The sequence below is a fragment of the Mesoplodon bidens genome, assembly GCF_964165515.1.
Source record: "Mesoplodon bidens genome assembly, chromosome: 7".
In the NCBI taxonomy this organism is placed as follows: Eukaryota; Metazoa; Chordata; class Mammalia; order Artiodactyla; family Ziphiidae; genus Mesoplodon; species Mesoplodon bidens.
In genome coordinates, this window is record NC_138164.1 from 4897653 (window position 1) to 4915397 (window position 17745).

General features: G+C 37.6%; 1 protein-coding gene across 3 annotated transcripts in view; it reads left to right on the plus strand.

The window, feature by feature from the left end:
• Positions 1–17745, plus strand: part of ARHGAP32 (Rho GTPase activating protein 32) — a 262887-nt gene that overhangs the window by 115971 nt on the left and 129171 nt on the right. For all 3 annotated transcript variants that reach the window (XM_081238497.1, XM_081238496.1, XM_081238495.1), the window contains exons 2-3: positions 2229–2337; positions 17457–17548. In XM_081238497.1, the coding sequence (XP_081094623.1) occupies positions 2233–2337; positions 17457–17548 (197 nt within the window). In that variant the 5' untranslated portion in view covers positions 2229–2232. The remainder of the gene's footprint in view (positions 1–2228; positions 2338–17456; positions 17549–17745) is intronic.

A 17745-nucleotide genomic window follows, 5' to 3' on the forward strand; every position in this document is an offset into this window, starting at 1 on the left:
TTTTGTGAGGCAGAGGGTTCTATGTTGGCAATATTTTCCCTTTTACAATGCTGAAGATTTACCCTATTATCATTTCCATTGAAATGTCCTCACATTGTTATCATTGCTCCTTTGAAGTCAATTTGTCTTTTATTTTCTGGCTGCTTTTAAGAATTTCTCTTAGTAATTTTTTTTTTTTTTTTTAGCAGTTTGAGTGTAATATAGGTGTTTATTTTTTTAAATCCTGCTTGAGATTTGTAAGGTTCATTTGATCTGTAGTTTGATGACTGTCATCAGTTTTGAAAATTTTCAGCCTTCATTTTTAAAACATTGCTTTTGTTTCTTTTTTAAATTCATGTGTCTTATTTCTGAGTTGTGAATTTAGACATATTTGAGGACTTTTTTGCATATTTTATGTATTTCTGTCACTTTTTTCTCAATGTGCTTCCATGTGGATATTTTATACTGAACTGTCTTCCAGTTCACTAATCCTCTCTTTAGTCATGTTCGTTGTTCTATTAAACTGATCCAGTGGGTTCTTAATTTCAGATATGGTATTTTTCAGTTTTAGGATGAACATTTTGTTGTTTTTCATAGATTCCAATTTTCTGTTGAAATTCTTCATCTTTTCATCTATTTCTTTCATTTTATTGAACATTAATGATAAATGTTTTTAACAACTTGATAAAAATGTAGCTGAATTTTTCTTATCAAGTTGTATATTACTTTTCTCCCTCTGCTTTGTCCTAGGCAAGTAATTGTTTGTAATTCACCTCATCTTGGAGATTCTTGTTTTACGTTAGAGTATAGGCTAGTTGGTTGCCTGGAGACCTCAGTTTTCTGATGGATCCAAAAGAAGTCATGATTTCATAGATTATCTGCTTTCTCCTCTTGTTAGGCTGGGAGCGATGCTCTTTACAGCTTTCTGCATTGTAAACAGAAGCTAGAAATCCATGATAGCAATTTTAAAGTCCTTTTCTGATAATTCTAGAATCTGAATGAAATGTGAGTCTTTTTCTGTTTTGACAATTTATTCCCAATGTTTATTCATTTGTTCCTGTTTATTACTATTATTATTAATTTTGGGGGCATTCCTTGTCATGTTTATTGGATGCCACACAAGGTGGATGAGAAATTTGCAGAGGGTCTATAGGATGTTATTTTCCTCTGAGGACAGTTAATTTTTCTTCTGGCAGTTCTGATCATGTCAAGCCTTGATTTTAAGCTCCATTAGAGCTTGTTTATTCCTATTTTGATCTTACTCCCAAGGCATGACTTTTCTGGAGTCTCAGTTGAGAGCCCAGCGCTTTTCTTTTCAGTACTCCTCTATCTTGGCAGTGCTTGCCTGCCAATCTCCATCTCCTCAGCATGGCTGGGCTGTTGAAATATCTGCTTGGCTTTTTGTTGCCCATCAGCTATTTTTTGATAGGTTTCTTGGCATCTTGTCCTATATACTTATGTAAGCTTAGGAATCAGTTAACAATTTGAGGGGAATTTTCATGTAGATTTTTAGGCTCCTTCTATATAGGTCTTTTGGGGGGCATTTTTCACTCTGGAGCCTCCTCTGCTTTGGCAACCCCAGTCTCCAGGCTCTGCCTTCTCAGCCCAGTTAAGGTACAGCAGTGTGCTTGGGCTCTATTTCTCATCATTGGTCTAGAAAATCTCTTATACCAAAGAATGATTAAATGTGGAATTTGCTTCATGGGCTCCCCTGCTCTCCAAGGATGTAGCCCCAGAAATCCTACCTGTAAAGCTTGCTTTCCTGTGCCTTCAGGCAAGTAGTTTTATATGTTTTTTTCAGCATTCATAGTTGTTCTTCTTGAGAATTCTAGTGTAATACACTATGTTCCATAAATTGGAACCAGAAGTGCCATATCTTGTTTCTCATTTTACATGTTCACTAATGCTTAGCAGAGTTCTATAAATATTGATGGCTGTTGCAAATCTTTTCAAGGTTCCAACTGTGTTGAACAGATAAAATCAGTCCTTATATAATAAATACCATAGACAATAAAGGATAAACCTTAGTTATAAACCTTAGTTTTATCTCCTGGAATAAAAGCAGGTGTTGGTACATCAGGAAAGAGCTCTGAAAGCAGAGCAGAAATGGAGAGCCAATACTAACCACTAAAGCTCTTTTAACTGAACTTCAAATCTGGTATGATTATCTGTTCTTTGAATTGTGGTCATTGGAAAGCTTTCCTAGAAACAGGAACTCTTATCACAGTCTTTCATGTTTTGATCTCTAGGAAGATGAAGTCCTCAGTACATTCTGAAGAGGATGATTTTGTTCCAGAACTACACAGAAACGTTCACCCTCGAGAGCGGCCTGATTGGGAAGAAACACTTAGTGCAATGGTAAATCAGTTTTATGCATATGTATGTATGTATATTTTACTTACATAAAGAAAAGGAACTGAGGAAGCATTACTCACATAAAAAATTTTTTGTCGTTTGTTGCTTTGCTCATTTGTTCAGGAAGTATCTGTTGAGCGAATTATCTATTCAAGGCACTGTTTTAGACTCTCTGGGCAGAGCTATGAATAAAACACACACATTTCCTGCCTTTGTAGCTTATATTTTAATGAGGTAGGAGGAGAAGCAAATAATTAAATATATAATATGTCATGTGGTGGTATGTGCCATTGTAGAAAATTAATGCAGAGTGGTGGGGTTACAGAGTGGGAGGAGAGAGTGTGAAAGAATAGTTGCTAGTTATATAGGATGGGCACAGATGGCCTCTGGGAGAAGTTGAGATTTGAGCAGACACCAGAGGGATGTGAGGGAGTGTGTTTATCTGGGAACAGATCATTTTAGGCAGTGGAAGAACAAGTTAAAGGCTATAGCATAGAAATAAAAAGCAAGTTGGATAAAACACAAGTAGGACATGTGGCTGAAACTGAGCTGGAAAAAGTAGAGGAGATGAGGTCAGAGAAGTGGTTTGTTGTACTCCATTATAAGGACTTTGGTTTTTTATGCTGAGTGAGCCGAGAAACCATTGGAGAATTTTTAGCCAAGAAGTGACATGATCTGGCTTAAAATTTTAAAGGAAGTCTCTGGTCGCTGTGAATAGGCTAAAGAGGGAGGCAAAAAGAGGAAATTAGGAGACCAGTTAGAAGGTTATTATATTAGATGGACAGTGATGGTAGCTTGAACCAGGATAGTAGATGGGGAAAATGGTTCGATTCTGGGTGTAGTTTTACAGATAAAGCCAAGCATTTTTACTCATGAATGGGACAGAGAGAGTAAGATAGAGATGTCAAGGATGAGTTTAAGTTCTTTGGCTGATCAGCCTGAAGAATGGAGTTTATGTTCACTGAGATACTGGAAAAGCAATTCTTGTTTGTTGGGAGTTAGGTGGGAAAATCCTATGCAGTGTAGTTGTTCCACGTAAGTTTGAGATAGTCATTTAATCTATTATAACTTTTATAACTTTTTGTGATTCAGATCTGTTAATGAGAACAAAAATCTGTTGTGCAGAGGATAACATTTTACTTAATTGGAGTTAAAAGTTAGTGATTCTTATCAGAATTGAATGCAAATGTTCATTTGTCAATGCAGGTTTGTAATGAGATTTTAGATATTTCATTTTTGAAAATGCCTTTTCCCTCAGGTACTGCCAAATACATCAGTTGATGAGCATATGATTCTAATTGAGCGTATTCGTTGCTTAGAAGGTGTTTATGGAATTCTGTTTCTTCTCTTGATGTTCTCCTTTTAGCATCATGTTGCATTGCACATTTCTACACTGAGGAGATGTGAGGTAGTCTCATCAAAGACCCACATGCCCCCCACCCCTGTTGAATCAGGTAATCCCTGGATGTGGCAGCATTGCCACTGAAAGGAGGTTCAGTCAATTCTTCTGCTTATTTAGAAATCTTTCACAGTTTTCCCATGTAGTTTGATAACCTGCAATAAGTCACATGGAAGTTATCAGTGGGAAGAAAGGTGGTATTTGTTATGTGGTGGTTTGTTTACTCGGTATTAAAATGTCATATGACGCGTAACACAGACAGTTACTGAATTCTGTTTTCTGGAGTTCACATTGATTTCTTTATGGAAATTACCATTTGTATCATATGTTCTTAGCATCTTTTATTATTATATTGGTACTCTTAATTTCTTTATTTGTAAACTTTTTAAAATTAATTTTATTTTATTTATTTCATATGTGGCTGTGTTGGGTCTTCGTTGCTGCACGCAGGCTTTTCTCTAGTTGCGGCGAGTGGGGGCTACTCTTTGTTGTGGTGCGTGGGCTTCTCATTGCAGTGGCTTCTCTTGTAGAGCACGGGCTGTAGGCGCGCGGGCTTCAGTAGTTGTGGCATGTGGGCTCAGTAGTTGTGGCTCACAGGCTCTAGAGTGCAGGCTCAGTAGTTGTGGCATACAGGCTCAGTTGCTCCACGGCATGTGGGATCTTCCCAGACCAGGGCTTGAACACGTGTCCCCTGCATTGGCAGGCAGATTCTTAGCCACTGAGCCACCAGGGAAGCCCTATCTGTAAACTTCTTGAAGGCAAGTGCTATGATTCTATGTTTTGAAAAAATCATTACACTCAATAAATAGTACATGGCAAGGTTGCAAAAAGTGTGCAGTGAATGATGAAAAGGATATAAATGAGATTAGAGCTGCTGTTTTTTTTTTTTTTTTTTTTTTCTTTTTGCGGTATGCGGGCCTCTCACTGTTGTGGCCTCTCCCGTTGCGGAGCACAGGCTCCGGATGCGCAGGCCCAGCGGCCATGGCTCACGGGCCCAGCCGCTCCGCGGCATATGGGATCCTCCCAGACCGGGGCACGAACCCGTATCCCCTGCATCGGCAGGCGGACTCTCAACCACTGCGCCACCAGGGAGGCCCTAGAGCTGCTGTTTTACTACACTTTCTCTAGAAAATTATACTGATTTTAATGAGGAAGTAAGAGTTAAGAAAGTTTGGGACCTTTTTCTCTTTCAATAATAATATGTGTGAAATATTATGTTGAGAATGAAGTTTATTAAGGGAAACCCTTATAAAATGTTTTTCCAAAACAATTCCATTTATTTAATTTTTTAATAGTTTTCGAAATAAAAGGGCTTAAGTGTTCAACTTTTATCGATTTGTGTGGTGTGGCCAGAATATTAGTTGTTGTTGTTGTTGTTTTTTTTGCGTTACGTGGGCCTCTGACTGCTGTGGCCTCTCCCGTTGCGGAGCACAGGCTCCGGACGCGCAGGCTCAGCAGCCATGGCCCACGGGCCCAGCTGCTCCGCAGCATGTGGGATCCTCCCAGACCGGGGCACGAACCTGTGTCCCCTGCATCTGCTGGCGGACTCTCAACCACTGTGCCACCAGGGAAGCCCTTCTTTGTTTTTAATTTTGATGCCGTTGAATTTATTGTTTCTCTTATGCATAGTACATTTTTGTTTCCTTTTTAAGGTATCTTACTTAAGATTTATTTTTCTGTGTTCATTTTTATTTTATTAATTTTCACATTGAGTGAATTTTCACCTTGAATAACTTTTTGTGTATCATTGAGAAGGTTCAAGGTTTTTCCTTTTTGCATACTTTAGGAACTTGTATCAGTCTTATTCATTGACAGTACTGTTCTTTTGAATTCTGGACTTTCTGTTGTATCTCATTAACTTGTTCATCCTTACTCCAGTACCACACTGTCTTAAATTACCCTTGCTTTGTAGTAAGTCTTGAAGTCAGTAGGTGTAATGCCTACAATTTCCAGGTTTATAATTTTAATGGAAAATTATTAAGTATCTTGATATATTATGTCACACAAATATTACTAGCTTTAACTTAAAAAGTGTTCTTTACTCTGAAAAATATAAAAATAAAGAATAAATTATATTATACAGAAAATACAGATGTCTACTAACATTGTGAAATTTTGTTTAACTCTTTTATTTATTGTTAAAAAAGATGAAGTAATTTTATCAGGTAAAGATAAAGGTTGGTAATACTTAGTGTTCTTGAGGTTGTGAGAAAATAGGCACATACTCCTTTCTGGAAGATTATTTAGCAATGTACATCAAAATAGTAAGAGTAAATATTTTTAACCATAAAAACAGAGCTGTTAAAATGAGTAATTTTATTAATTTAGACTTTAATAGATATTTATTAGACAGGAGAATTAAAAAGTGAGAGATAAAAGTCTTGATTTGCTTTCCTGGGATAGTACAGTACCAACTTTCTTTGAGCCTTTTCCTTGAATGATACTAAATTTTAGTGTTATAATGGGGGTTGGGGATGTCAGGTATTAATAGAATATGTACATATATCACTCCATTGGCTCTTGCATCAAGGAAGTTATCTTCTTGGTGAATGGAAAAGTCTTTGATTAGAGAATGAGACAAGGCAGTTTGTAGTAAAATATGAATAAAAATATAATATAATGCTTCAACTTGTTGTATATAGGGTGAGTCCTGTGGATGATTTAAAAAAAGAAAATATCAGAATTTGGCTAAATTATTGGGATAGGCTTAAATGGTAGGTAGACTTGAACTGCATTTTGAAGATAGGGCTATCTTGCGGGGTAAGGAACACATCAGTTACGTTACACAGGGAAAATAAGAGGTGTAAAACTGAGCCATCGGGAGGAGTGAGGAGATAAAAATAGTTAATAACCTATTAATTCCCTTTATCTTCTTGGAGCACATCTTTTGTGCCTATTGTCTGTAATTCAAGGGTGAATGAAACTCTCCAACCTTTTAGGAAGTCAGTTTATTGCTGGAGATAAGTATATAGGGAATTTAATTGTAAACAGTGGGTGCTTTTATGAACATGGTATGTTCCTTAAGTGCTATTTTCCATTGCCTCTGTTGTCTCTTTAATTTTCTATTGATGAATGGCACTGTTTCTGTGAAGATGATACAAACTCTATTTTGGAAGCATAAATAAGTGACGATTGTAACATGAATAAATTGGGAAAATTGTGTGTTTTCCAAGAATGAATGTTACTTAATATTTTCTAAAAGAGAACTTTCTTAATTTTTGATTTAGAGCAACAGAATAAAATGGCTCAAGCTAGGTGCTTTCAGTAGAAATTTAAGAAAATTTATTTTATTAAAAAATAATATGTAGGGGCTTCCCTGGTGGCGCAGTGGTTGAGCGTCCGCCTGCCAATGCAGGGGACACGGGTTCATGCCCCAGTCCGGGAAGATCCCACATGCCGCGGAGCGGCTAGGCCCGTGAGCCATGGCCGCTGAGCCTGCGCGTCTGGAGCCTGTGCTCCACAACGGGAGAGGCCACAACAGTGAGAGACCCGCGTACTGCAAAAAAAAAAAAAAAAAAAATGTAGGTAAAAATGTTAGTTTACCACACAATGGAGTAATAATACTATATTTTCCTTTTAATTCTCTTTTCTGAATCTTAAAAGAATTAATGATACCACTTTTTATGCTTGGGACTTTTCTGGACTATGGGAAAATATTGCTGGACAAAACATACATGGTTAGAGGATTGTTGAACTGTTGGTTCAGAAATATTTTCTTGAATCCTTTCAGGCTTCTTGGACCATTGCTTGGTTCATTTGCCTAATTATTACCATTTTGTCTTTTTAGGCAGAGGTCTTCCGGTCAGGCCCATTTGGATAGCCAGTGAATTTACCTTTGGGTCATGTTTCTACCTACAGTCCAGTCAATGGTGGTTGAAGAGGTGTGTGGTCCATAGTGTGTCTCCCCATGTGGATCATAAGCCTGGCAGGCTTCCTCATTTTCTCCTTGGGTGTGTGTTAGGGATGATGGCCTATCTAGCACAGTGAGCTTGTTTGCATGAGCTTGTTTGCAAAGGACAGTTAATATTTTAATTTTCAATCTGCCAAATAAAGTCATCACCATTTACCAACTGGGGCCAGTACACCCTTCTCAACTCCTTCATATTTAAATTTTAAGACAATTTATGAATAATTTACAGAACAAATATTGAAAAACCATTTTTTAAGAAATTTTAATATGAATTTAAGCATAGCAGACCTCTTAATGTCAAGTGAATTTTGGTGCACAAACATCATAAAAGCTGAAAGAATGTTGCCACCCATTATTTTAGCAAAACAGGTGATCCAGGTTGTTGTTGCAAAATTTTCTGTGATAAAGTCCTTTCAGTTGAGTGACCAACTGGAGGAAAATACCGTGTTTTCTTTTTGTCCTTAGAAATATATTACTCACTTACAATTTTTAACAGATTGATATAATCATCAATCTGAGATGTCATATGTGTGTGACCAATGTCACCAGCATTATTGAAGTCTAGAGTGCTGCACACTGTCTCTTTGCACCCATCCTTTGATGTGTCTAATCATTGTAAAAAATCATTGTCAGTTTTCTCTTTTCTATTACGGATGGAAAATGAAAAATATGGAATTCTTAAATATATTCAATGAAAGCAAAATGTCAGCTACAAAGATGGTGTCTCCAAGCTTTTAAAGTGTGTTCTTTTTTTTTTTTTTTTTTAGGTATAATTGATTTACAGTATTATATAAGTTTCAGGTATACAACATAAAGTACCTTCTTTAAAGATGGTGCAGCAGTTTGGGCAACACAACACAAAAACTAGATGATTTATTTCACTATTGTGTCAACGTTGTGGGTCAGTGGTTGACAAATTCAACTTACTGGCTGCCTGTTTTTGAAAATAAAGTTGTATTGAACATGGATTTATATTCAGTCATTTACACATGGCTGCTTCTGTGTAGTAACAGAGTTGAGTTGTGGGGGAGACAGTGTGGTCTATAAACGTGAAATATTTACCATCTGACCCTTTAAGAAAAAGATTGCCAATGCCCTTTTTAGGTGTTTTCCTTATTTTTATTTTTTTAAAAGAAGTATTTTAAATTTTAGTCTTTTCTAGTGTGGTAGGGTTAAGAATCATGATGAACACTGATGAAACAATACCTAGAATTTTGAAAGAACTCTGTTTCAAGATAGAGAAAAAATTATACTGAGACTCTGTCTTAGATTTATGAAAAGGTCCAGTGAATCCATAATGTAACTGCAAGACAGAATGAGTTCTATTTCATTACTAAAGAATATAATAAAATTTTTTCTCTTTGGAAGACCTGTAGGACAGAATAAAAAGACTCGATGAACAATTAATGATGAAATATCTACCATTATAAATAAGCTAAGGAGGTTTAACTATTATTGACTATAGCAAGTTTAACCACTCTAAGGACCAAAACCTAAAAGAAAATGGGTCCAGTGGTTCCTTATGGTATATATATATCACGTGTTAATTCTTGTAAGTTCATACATTGTTACCTCATATTTTTGAGAAGTCATGGGTTTTTTTTTTGTTGTTGTTTGTTTGTTTGTTTTGCGGTACGCGAGCCTCTCACCGTTGTGGCCTCTCCCGTTGTGGAGCACAGGCTCCGGATGTGCAGGCCCAGCGGCCATGGCTCACGGGCCCAGCCGCTTTGCGGCATGTGGGATCCTCCCGGACCGGGGCACGAAGCCGTGTCCCCTGCATCGGCAGGCGGACTCTCAACCACTGCGCCACCAGGGAAGCCCCAGAAGTTGTGGTTTTTAACATTTAACTAAACTGTCTTTGCTATTTTTTTTAAACATCTTTATTGGAGTATAATTGCTTTACAATGTTGTGTTAATTTCTGCTGTATAAAAAAATGAATCAGCTATACATATATCCCCATATCTCCTCCCTCCTGCGTGTCCCTCCCACCCTCCCTATCCCACCCCTCTAGGTGGTCACAAAGCACGTAGCTGATCTCCCTGTGCTATGCGGCTGCTTCCCACTAACTATCTATTTTACATTTGGTAGTGTATATATGTCCATGCCACTCTCTCGCTTTGTCCCAGCTTACCCTTCCCCCTCCCCATATCCTCAAGTCCATTCTCTACATCTGCGTCTTTATTCCTGTCCTGCCCCTAGGTTCTTCAGAACCATTTTTTTTTTTTTTAGATTCCATATATATTTCTTAGCATACAGTATTTGTTTTCTCTTTCTGGCTTACTTCACTCTGTATGACAGACTCTAGGTCCATCCACCTCTCTACAGATAACTCAATTTCGTTTCTCTTTATGGCTGAGTAATATTCCATTGTATATATGTGCCACATCTTCTTTATCCATTCATCTGTCGATGGACACTTAGGTTGCTTCCATGTCCTGTCTATTGTAAATAGAGCTGCAATGAACATTGTTGTACATGACTCTTTTTGAATTATAGTTTTCTCAAGGTAAATGCCCAGTAGTTGGATTGCTGGGTCATATGGTACTTCTACTTTTAGTTTTTTAAGGAACCTCCATACTGTTCTCCCTACTGGCCATACCAATTTACATTCCCACCAACAGTGCAAGAGCGTTCCCTTCTCTCCAATAAATGCCTCTCCAGCATTTATTGTTGGTAGATTTTTTGATGATGGGCATTCTGACCGGTGTGAGGTGATACCTCAGTGTAGTTTTGAGTTGCATTTCTCTAATGATTAGTGATGTTGAGCATCCTTTCATGTGTTTATTGGCAATCTGTATATCTTCTTTGGAGAAATGTCTATTTAGGTCTTCTGCCCATTTTTGGATTGGGTTGTTTGTTTTTTTGATATTGAGCTGCATGAACTGCTTGTATATTTTGGAGATTAATCCTTTGTCAGTTGCTTCATTTGCAAGTATTTCCTCCCATTCTGAGGATTGTCTTTTCATCTTGTTTATGGTTTCCTTTGCTGTGCAAAGGCTTTTAAGTTTCATTAGGTCCCATTTGTTTATCTTTGGTTTTATTTCCATTTATCTAGGAGGTGGGTCAAAAAGGATATTGCTGTGATTTATGTCATAGAGTGTTCTGCCTATGTTTTCCTGTAAGAGTTTTATAGTGTCAGGCCTTATATTTAGGTCTTTAATCCATTTTGAGTTTATTTTGTGTATGGTGTTAGGGAGAGTTCTAATTTCATTCTTTTACATGTAGCTGTCCAGTTTTCCCAGCACCACTTACTGAAGAGGCTGTCTTTTCTCCATTGTATATTCTTGCCTCCTTTATCAAAGATAAGGTGACCATATGTGCATGGGTTTATCTCTGGGCTTTCTATTTTGTTCCATTGATCTGTATTTCTGTTTTTGTGCCAGTACCATACTGTCTTGATTATTGTAGCTTTGTAGTATAGTCTGAAGTCAGGGAGCCTGATTCCTCCAGCTCCATTTTTCTTTCTCAAGATTGCTTTGGCTATTTGGGGTCTTTTGTGTTTCCATACAAATTGTGAAATTTTTTGTTCTAGTTCTGTGAAAAATGCCATTGGTAGTTTGATAGGGATTGCCTTGAATCTGTTGATTGCTTTGGGTAGTATAGTCATCTTCACAATGTTTATTCTTCCAATCCAAGAACATGGTATATCTTTCCATCTGTTTGTATCATCTTTAATTTGTTTCATCAGTGTCTGATAGTTTTCTGCATACAGGTCTTTTATCTCCTAAGGTAGGTTTATTCCTAGGTATTTTATCTTTTTGTTGCATGGTAAATGGGAATGTTTCCTTAATTTCTCTTTCAGATATTTCATCATTAGCATATAGGAATGCAAGAGATTTCTGTGCATTAATTTTGTATCCTGTTACTTTACCAAGTTCATTGATTAGCTCTAGTACTTTTCTGGTAGCATCTTTAGGATTCTCTATGTATAGTATCATGTCATCGCAAACAGTGACAGTTTTACTTCTTTTCCAGTTTGGATTCCTTTTATTTCTTTTTCGTCTCTGACTGCAGTGGCTAAAACTTGCAAAGCTATGTTGAATAATAGTGGTGAGAGTGGGCAACCTTGCCTTGTTCCTGATCTTAGTGGAAATGCTTTCAGTTTTTCACCACTGAGAATGATGTTGGCCATGGGTTTGTCACATATGGCCTTTATTATGTTGAGGTAAGTTCCCTCTATGCCTACTTTCTGGAGGGTCTTTATCATAAATGGGTATTGAATTTTGTCAGAAGCTTTTTCTGCATCTGTTGAGATGATCATAAGGTTTTTATCCTTTAATTTGTTAATATGGTGTATCACATTAATTGATTTGCGTATATTGATGAATCCTTGCATTCCTGGGATAAACCCCACTTGATCATGGTGTATGATCCTTTTAATGTGCTGCTGGGCTCTGTTTGCTAGCATTTTGTTGAGGAGTTTTGCATTTATGTTCATCAGTGATATTGGCCTGTAGTTTTCTTTCTTTGTGACATCTTTATCTGGTTTTGGTATCAGAGTGATGGTGGCCTTGTAGAATGAGTTCTGGAGTGTTCCTCCCACTGCTATGTTTTGGGAGAGTTTGAGAAGGATAGGTGTTAACTCTTCTCTAAATGTTTCATAGAATTCGTCTGTGAAGCCATCTGGTCCTGGGCTTTTGTTTGTTGGAAGATTTTTAATCACAGTTTCAATTTCAGTGCTTGTGCTTGGTATGTTTGTATTTTCTGTTTCTTCCTGCTTTAGTCTCAGAAGGTTGTGCTTTTCTAAGAATTTGTCCAATTCTTCCAGGTTGTCCATTTTATTAGCATATAGTTGCTTGTAGTAATCTCTCCTGATCCTTTGTATTTCTGCAGTGTCAGTTGTTATTTCTCCTTTTTGGTTTCTAATTCTGTTGTTTTGAGTCTTTTCCCTTTTTTCTTGATGAGTCTGGCTAATGGTTTATCAATTTTGTTTATCTTCTCAAATAACCAGCTTTCAGTTTTATTGATCTTTGCTATTGCATCCGTCAATTCTTTTTCATTTATTTCTGATCTGATTTTTATGATTTATTTTCTTCTGCTAACTTTTGGGTTTTTTTGTTCTTTGTCTAATTGTTTAGGTGTAAGGTTAAGTTGTTTATTTGAGAAGTTTCTTGTTTCTTGAGGTAGGATTGTATTGCTATAAACTTCCCTCTTAGAACTGCTTTTGCTGCATCCCATAGGTTTTGGGTCATCGTGTTTTCATTGTCATTTGTTTCTAGGTATATTTTGATTTCCTCTTTGATTTCTTCAGTGATCTGTTGGTTACTTAGTAGTGTATTGTTTAGCCTCCATGTGTTTGTATTTTTTACAGGTTTTTTCCTGTAATTGATACCTAGTCTCATAGCGTTGTGGTCAGAAAAGATAGTTGATACGATTTCAATTTTCTTAAATTTACCAAGGCTTGATTTGTGACCCAAGATAGTATCTATCCTGGAGAATGTTCCATGAGCACTTGAGAAGAAAGTGTATTGTGTTGTTTTTGGATGGAATATCTTATAAATATCAATTAAGTCCATCTGGTTTAATGTGTCATTTGAAGCTTGTGTTTCCTTATTTATTTTCATTTTGGTTGATCTGTCCTTTGGTGAAAGTGGGGTGTTAAAGTCCCCTAAAATGATTATGTTCCTGTTGATTTCCCTTTTTATGGCTGTTAACATTTGCCTTATGTATTGAGGGCTCCTTTTTTGGGTGCATAACTATTTACAGTTGTTATATCTTCTTGGATTGATCCCTTGAGCATTATGTAGTGTGCTTTTTGTCTCTTGTAGTAGCCTTTATTTTTATTTATTTATTTATTTGTTTTTGCGGTACAAGGGCCTCTCACTGTTGTGACCTCTCCCGTTGCAGAGCACAGGCTCCGGACGCGCAGGCTCAGCAACCATGGCTCACGGGCCCAGCCGCTCCGCGGCATGTGGAATCTTCCCGGACCGGGGCACGAACCCATGTTCCCTGCATCGGCAGGTGGACTCTCAATCACTGCGCCACCAGGGAAGCCCTAGCCTTTATTTTAAAGTCTATTTTGTCTGATATGAGAATTGCTCCTGCAGCTTTCTTTTAATTTCCATTTGCATGGAATATCCTTTTCCATCCCCTCACTTTCAGTCTGAACGTGTCCCTAGGTTTGAAGTGGGTCTTTCGTAGCAGCGTATATATGGGTCTTGTTTTGTATCCATTCAGCCAGTCTGTGTCTTTTGATTCGAGCTTTAATCCATTTACATTTAAGGTAATTATCTATATGTATGTTCCTATTACCATTTTCTTAATTGTTTTGGGTTTGTTATTGTAGGTCTTTTCCTTCTCTTGTGTTTCCTGCCTAGAGAAGTTCCTTTAGCATTTGTTGTAAAGCTGGTTTGGTGGTGCTGAATTCTCTTAGCTTTTGCTTGTCTTCAAAGGTTTTAATTTCTCTGTCAAATCTGAATGAGATCCTTGCTGGGTAGAGTAATCTTGGTTGTAGGTTTTCCCCTTTCATCACTTTAAATATGTCCTGCTAGTCCTTTCTGGCTTGCAGAGTTTCTGCTGAAAGATCAGCTGTTAACCTTATGGGGAGTCCCTTGTATGTTATTTGTTGCTTTTCCTTTGCTGCTTTTTTTTTTTTTTTTTTTTTTTTTGCGTTACGCGGGCCTCTCACTGTTGTGGCCTCTGCCCTTGCGGAGCACAGGCTCCGGACGCACAGGCTCAGCGGCCATGGCTCACGGGCCCAGCCGCTCCGCGGCATGTGGGACCTTCCCGGACTGGGGCACGAACCCACGTCCCCTGCATCGGCAGGCGGACTCCGAACCACTGTGCCACCAGGGAAGCCCTCCTTTGCTGCTTTTAATATTTTTTCTTTGTATGTAACCTTTGATAGTTTGATTAATATGTGTCTTTGCATGTTTCTCCTTGGATTTATCCTGTATGCGACTCTTTGTGCTTCCTGGACTTGATTAACTTATTTCCTTTCCCATATTAGGGAAGTTTTTAACTATAATCTCTTCAAATATTTTCTCAGTCCCTTTCTTTTTCTCTTCTCCTTCTGGGACCCCTATAATTCGAATATTGTTGTGTTTAATGTTGTCCCAGAGGTCTCTATGACTGTCCTCAGTTCTTTTTATTCTTTTTTCTTTATTCTGCTTTGCAGTAGTAATTTCCACTATTTTATCTTCCAGGTCACTTATCTGTTCTTCTGCCTCAGTCATTCTGCTATTGATTCCTTCCAGAGAATTTTTAATTTCATTTATTGTGTTGTTCGTCACTGTTTCTTTGCTCCTTAGTTCTTCTAGGTCCTTGTTAAACGTTTCTTGTATTTTCTCCATTCTATTTACAAGATTTTGGATCATCTTTACTATCATTACTCTGAATTCTTTTTCAGGTAGAATGCCTATTTCCTCTTCAGTTTTTTGGTCTGGTGGGTTTTTACCTTGCTCCTTCATCTGCTGTGTATTATTCTTTCTTCTCATTTTGCTTAACTTACTGTGTTTGAGGTCTCCTTTTTGCATGCTGCAGGTTTATAGTTCCCATTGTTTTTGGTGTCTTTCCCCAGTGGGTAAGGTTGATTCCGTGTGTTGTGTAGGCTTCTTGGTGGAGGGGACTGGTGCCTGCTTGTGTCCTGTGGATGAGGCTGGATCTTGTCTTTCTGGTGGGCAGGACCGTGACTGGTGTTGTGTTTTGGGGTGTCTGTGAACTCCTTATGATTTTAGGCTGCCTCTCTGCTAATGGGTGGGGTTGTGTTCCTGTCTTGCTAGTTGTTTGGCATGGGGTGTCCAGCACTGGAGCTTGCTGGTCATCAAGTGGAGCTGGGTCTTAGAGTTGAGATGGAGATCTCTGGGAGAGCTCTCACTGATTGATATTATGTGGGGCCAGGAGGTCTGTGGTGGTCCAGTGTCCTGAACTTGGCTCTCCCACTTCAGCGGTTCAGGCCTGACACCCAGCCAGAGCACCAACACCCTTTTGGGAAGTCTGAGGTCTTCTGCCATTACTCAGTAGGGTCCTGTAGGAGTTGTTCCGCATCTAGATGTATTTTTGATGTGTTTGTGGGGAGCAAGGTGATGTCCACATCTTATTCCTCCACCATCTTGAAGGTCCTCCTTGGCTCTTTTTTTTTTTTTTAATAAGAAAACCTTTTTAAAAATTGGCGGGGCTTCCCTGGTGGCGCAGTGGTTGAGAGTCTGCCTGCTGATGTGGGGGACACGGGTTCGTGCCCCGGTCTGGGAGGATCACACATGCCGCGGAGTGGCTGGGCCCGTGAGCCATGGCTGCTGAGCCTGTGCGTCTGGAGCCTGTGATCCGCAACGAGAGATTCCACAGCAGTGAGAGGCCCGCGTACTGCAAAAAAAAAAAAAAAAAAAAAAAAAAAAATTGAACTGATGTTGTGAATTTCTTCTCTTTTTTTATTTTATTGAGGTATATTGATGTGTAATACTGTATTAGTTTCTGGTACACAACATAATGATTTGATATTTGTATACATTGTGAAATGATCCCAACGGTAAGTCTAATTAACATCTGTCACCATACATAGTTAGAAAATGTGTTTTTTTTTCTTGTGATGAGTACTTTGTTTTTTAACTTAAAAAAAATTTTTTCTTTGGCCACACCACCTGGCATGTGGGATCTTAGTTCCCCAACCAGGGATCAAATCCATGCCCCCTGCATTGGAAACATGGAGTCTTAACCACTGAATAGCCTGGGATGTCCTGTGATGAGTGCTTTTAAGATCTACTCTCTTTGTAATTTTCAGATGTGCAATACAGTATTATTAATTATAGTCATTGTGCTGTACATTAAATCCCCATGACTGTTTTATTTTGTTTCTGGAAGTTTGTATGTTTTGACCTCTTCACCTTTTTCATCTATCCACCACCCCTACCTCTGGCAACCACGAGTCTTTTCTCTGTATCTGTGAGCTTGTTTTTTTTTTTTCATATTGATTTGATTTTAGATTCCATGTATAGGTGAGATCATACAGTATTTGTCTTTTTTCTGACTTAATTTCACTTAGCATAACGTCCTTAAGTTCCATCCACGTTGTTACAAAAGGCAGGATGTCATTCTTTTTTATGGCTGAGTAATATTCCACTGTATATATTTACTGCATCTTCTTTGTGGATCTCCACTTAACTCAGTTTAAATGCTCAACCCACATTATTCTCCCCTACTGCATTATGTGACACTGGCTATACTAATTTTTTCTGTTACAAGTCATAGATTGTATAGCATAAATTTGTTTTTTAATATAGATAGTTGGATTTGCTGTTTGCTTTCTCCAGAGTGTGAAGAACTTTTTCATTTTCCAGTTTCTGTTGTTAAAATGATACAGGTGAATGTTTCACTAAAGTTAAAAAATCACTGCTATGAAAACTGGCAGTGTAAGAAGTAATTTGGAGGTATTACATAGATGGTACTTTCAAATTTTAGTGTGAGAAATGTATGTTGTGATCTCCTAATTATGTTCACATATACCATTTAAACTTTTATTAATCATTGTAACCATGGTTATTTTGTTCCAACAACTCTTGGGGGAGATTTTAGTTTGTGCTGAGGCACATAATATAATAATTGATTTCAAAATTTGATTATAAGAGAATGGAAATTCTTAGTTTAACAAAAATTTTTTCCTTTTACAGTAAAGTTAAATATTTTTAGGTGAATATTTTTCCTTATTCTTAACAATTAAAAGTCAAGTAAGTTATAATTTTAAGAAGAGATTATTAAATCTGTATGTATTTCTTTTGGTGTGGAGTCAGCAGAACCATTGAAATGAGCTATAATCTGCTTTTTTAAATGTATTCATAATAAAGGGATAGTCATAAATCTTTTGTCTTTATTTTTTTAAGGCAAGAGGAGCAGACATTCCAGAGATTCCTGGAGACCTTAGTCTTAAGACATGTGGCAGTACAACCAGTATGAAAGTTAAACATGTGAAAAAGTAAGTATAATTTTACAGCGGGTTTTAAGTGAATTTCTATAAACGGAAATCAGTTCTTTAGTTCTGTTAAAACTTTTATCCAGATTTCTTACTAAATGAGCTCTTACTGTCCATACATTAAATTATGCTGTTAAGCCTTTAATTATCACTCATCTGTTAGCAGAATAGGTCTGAGGATTATCTACTTATCTAAAAAT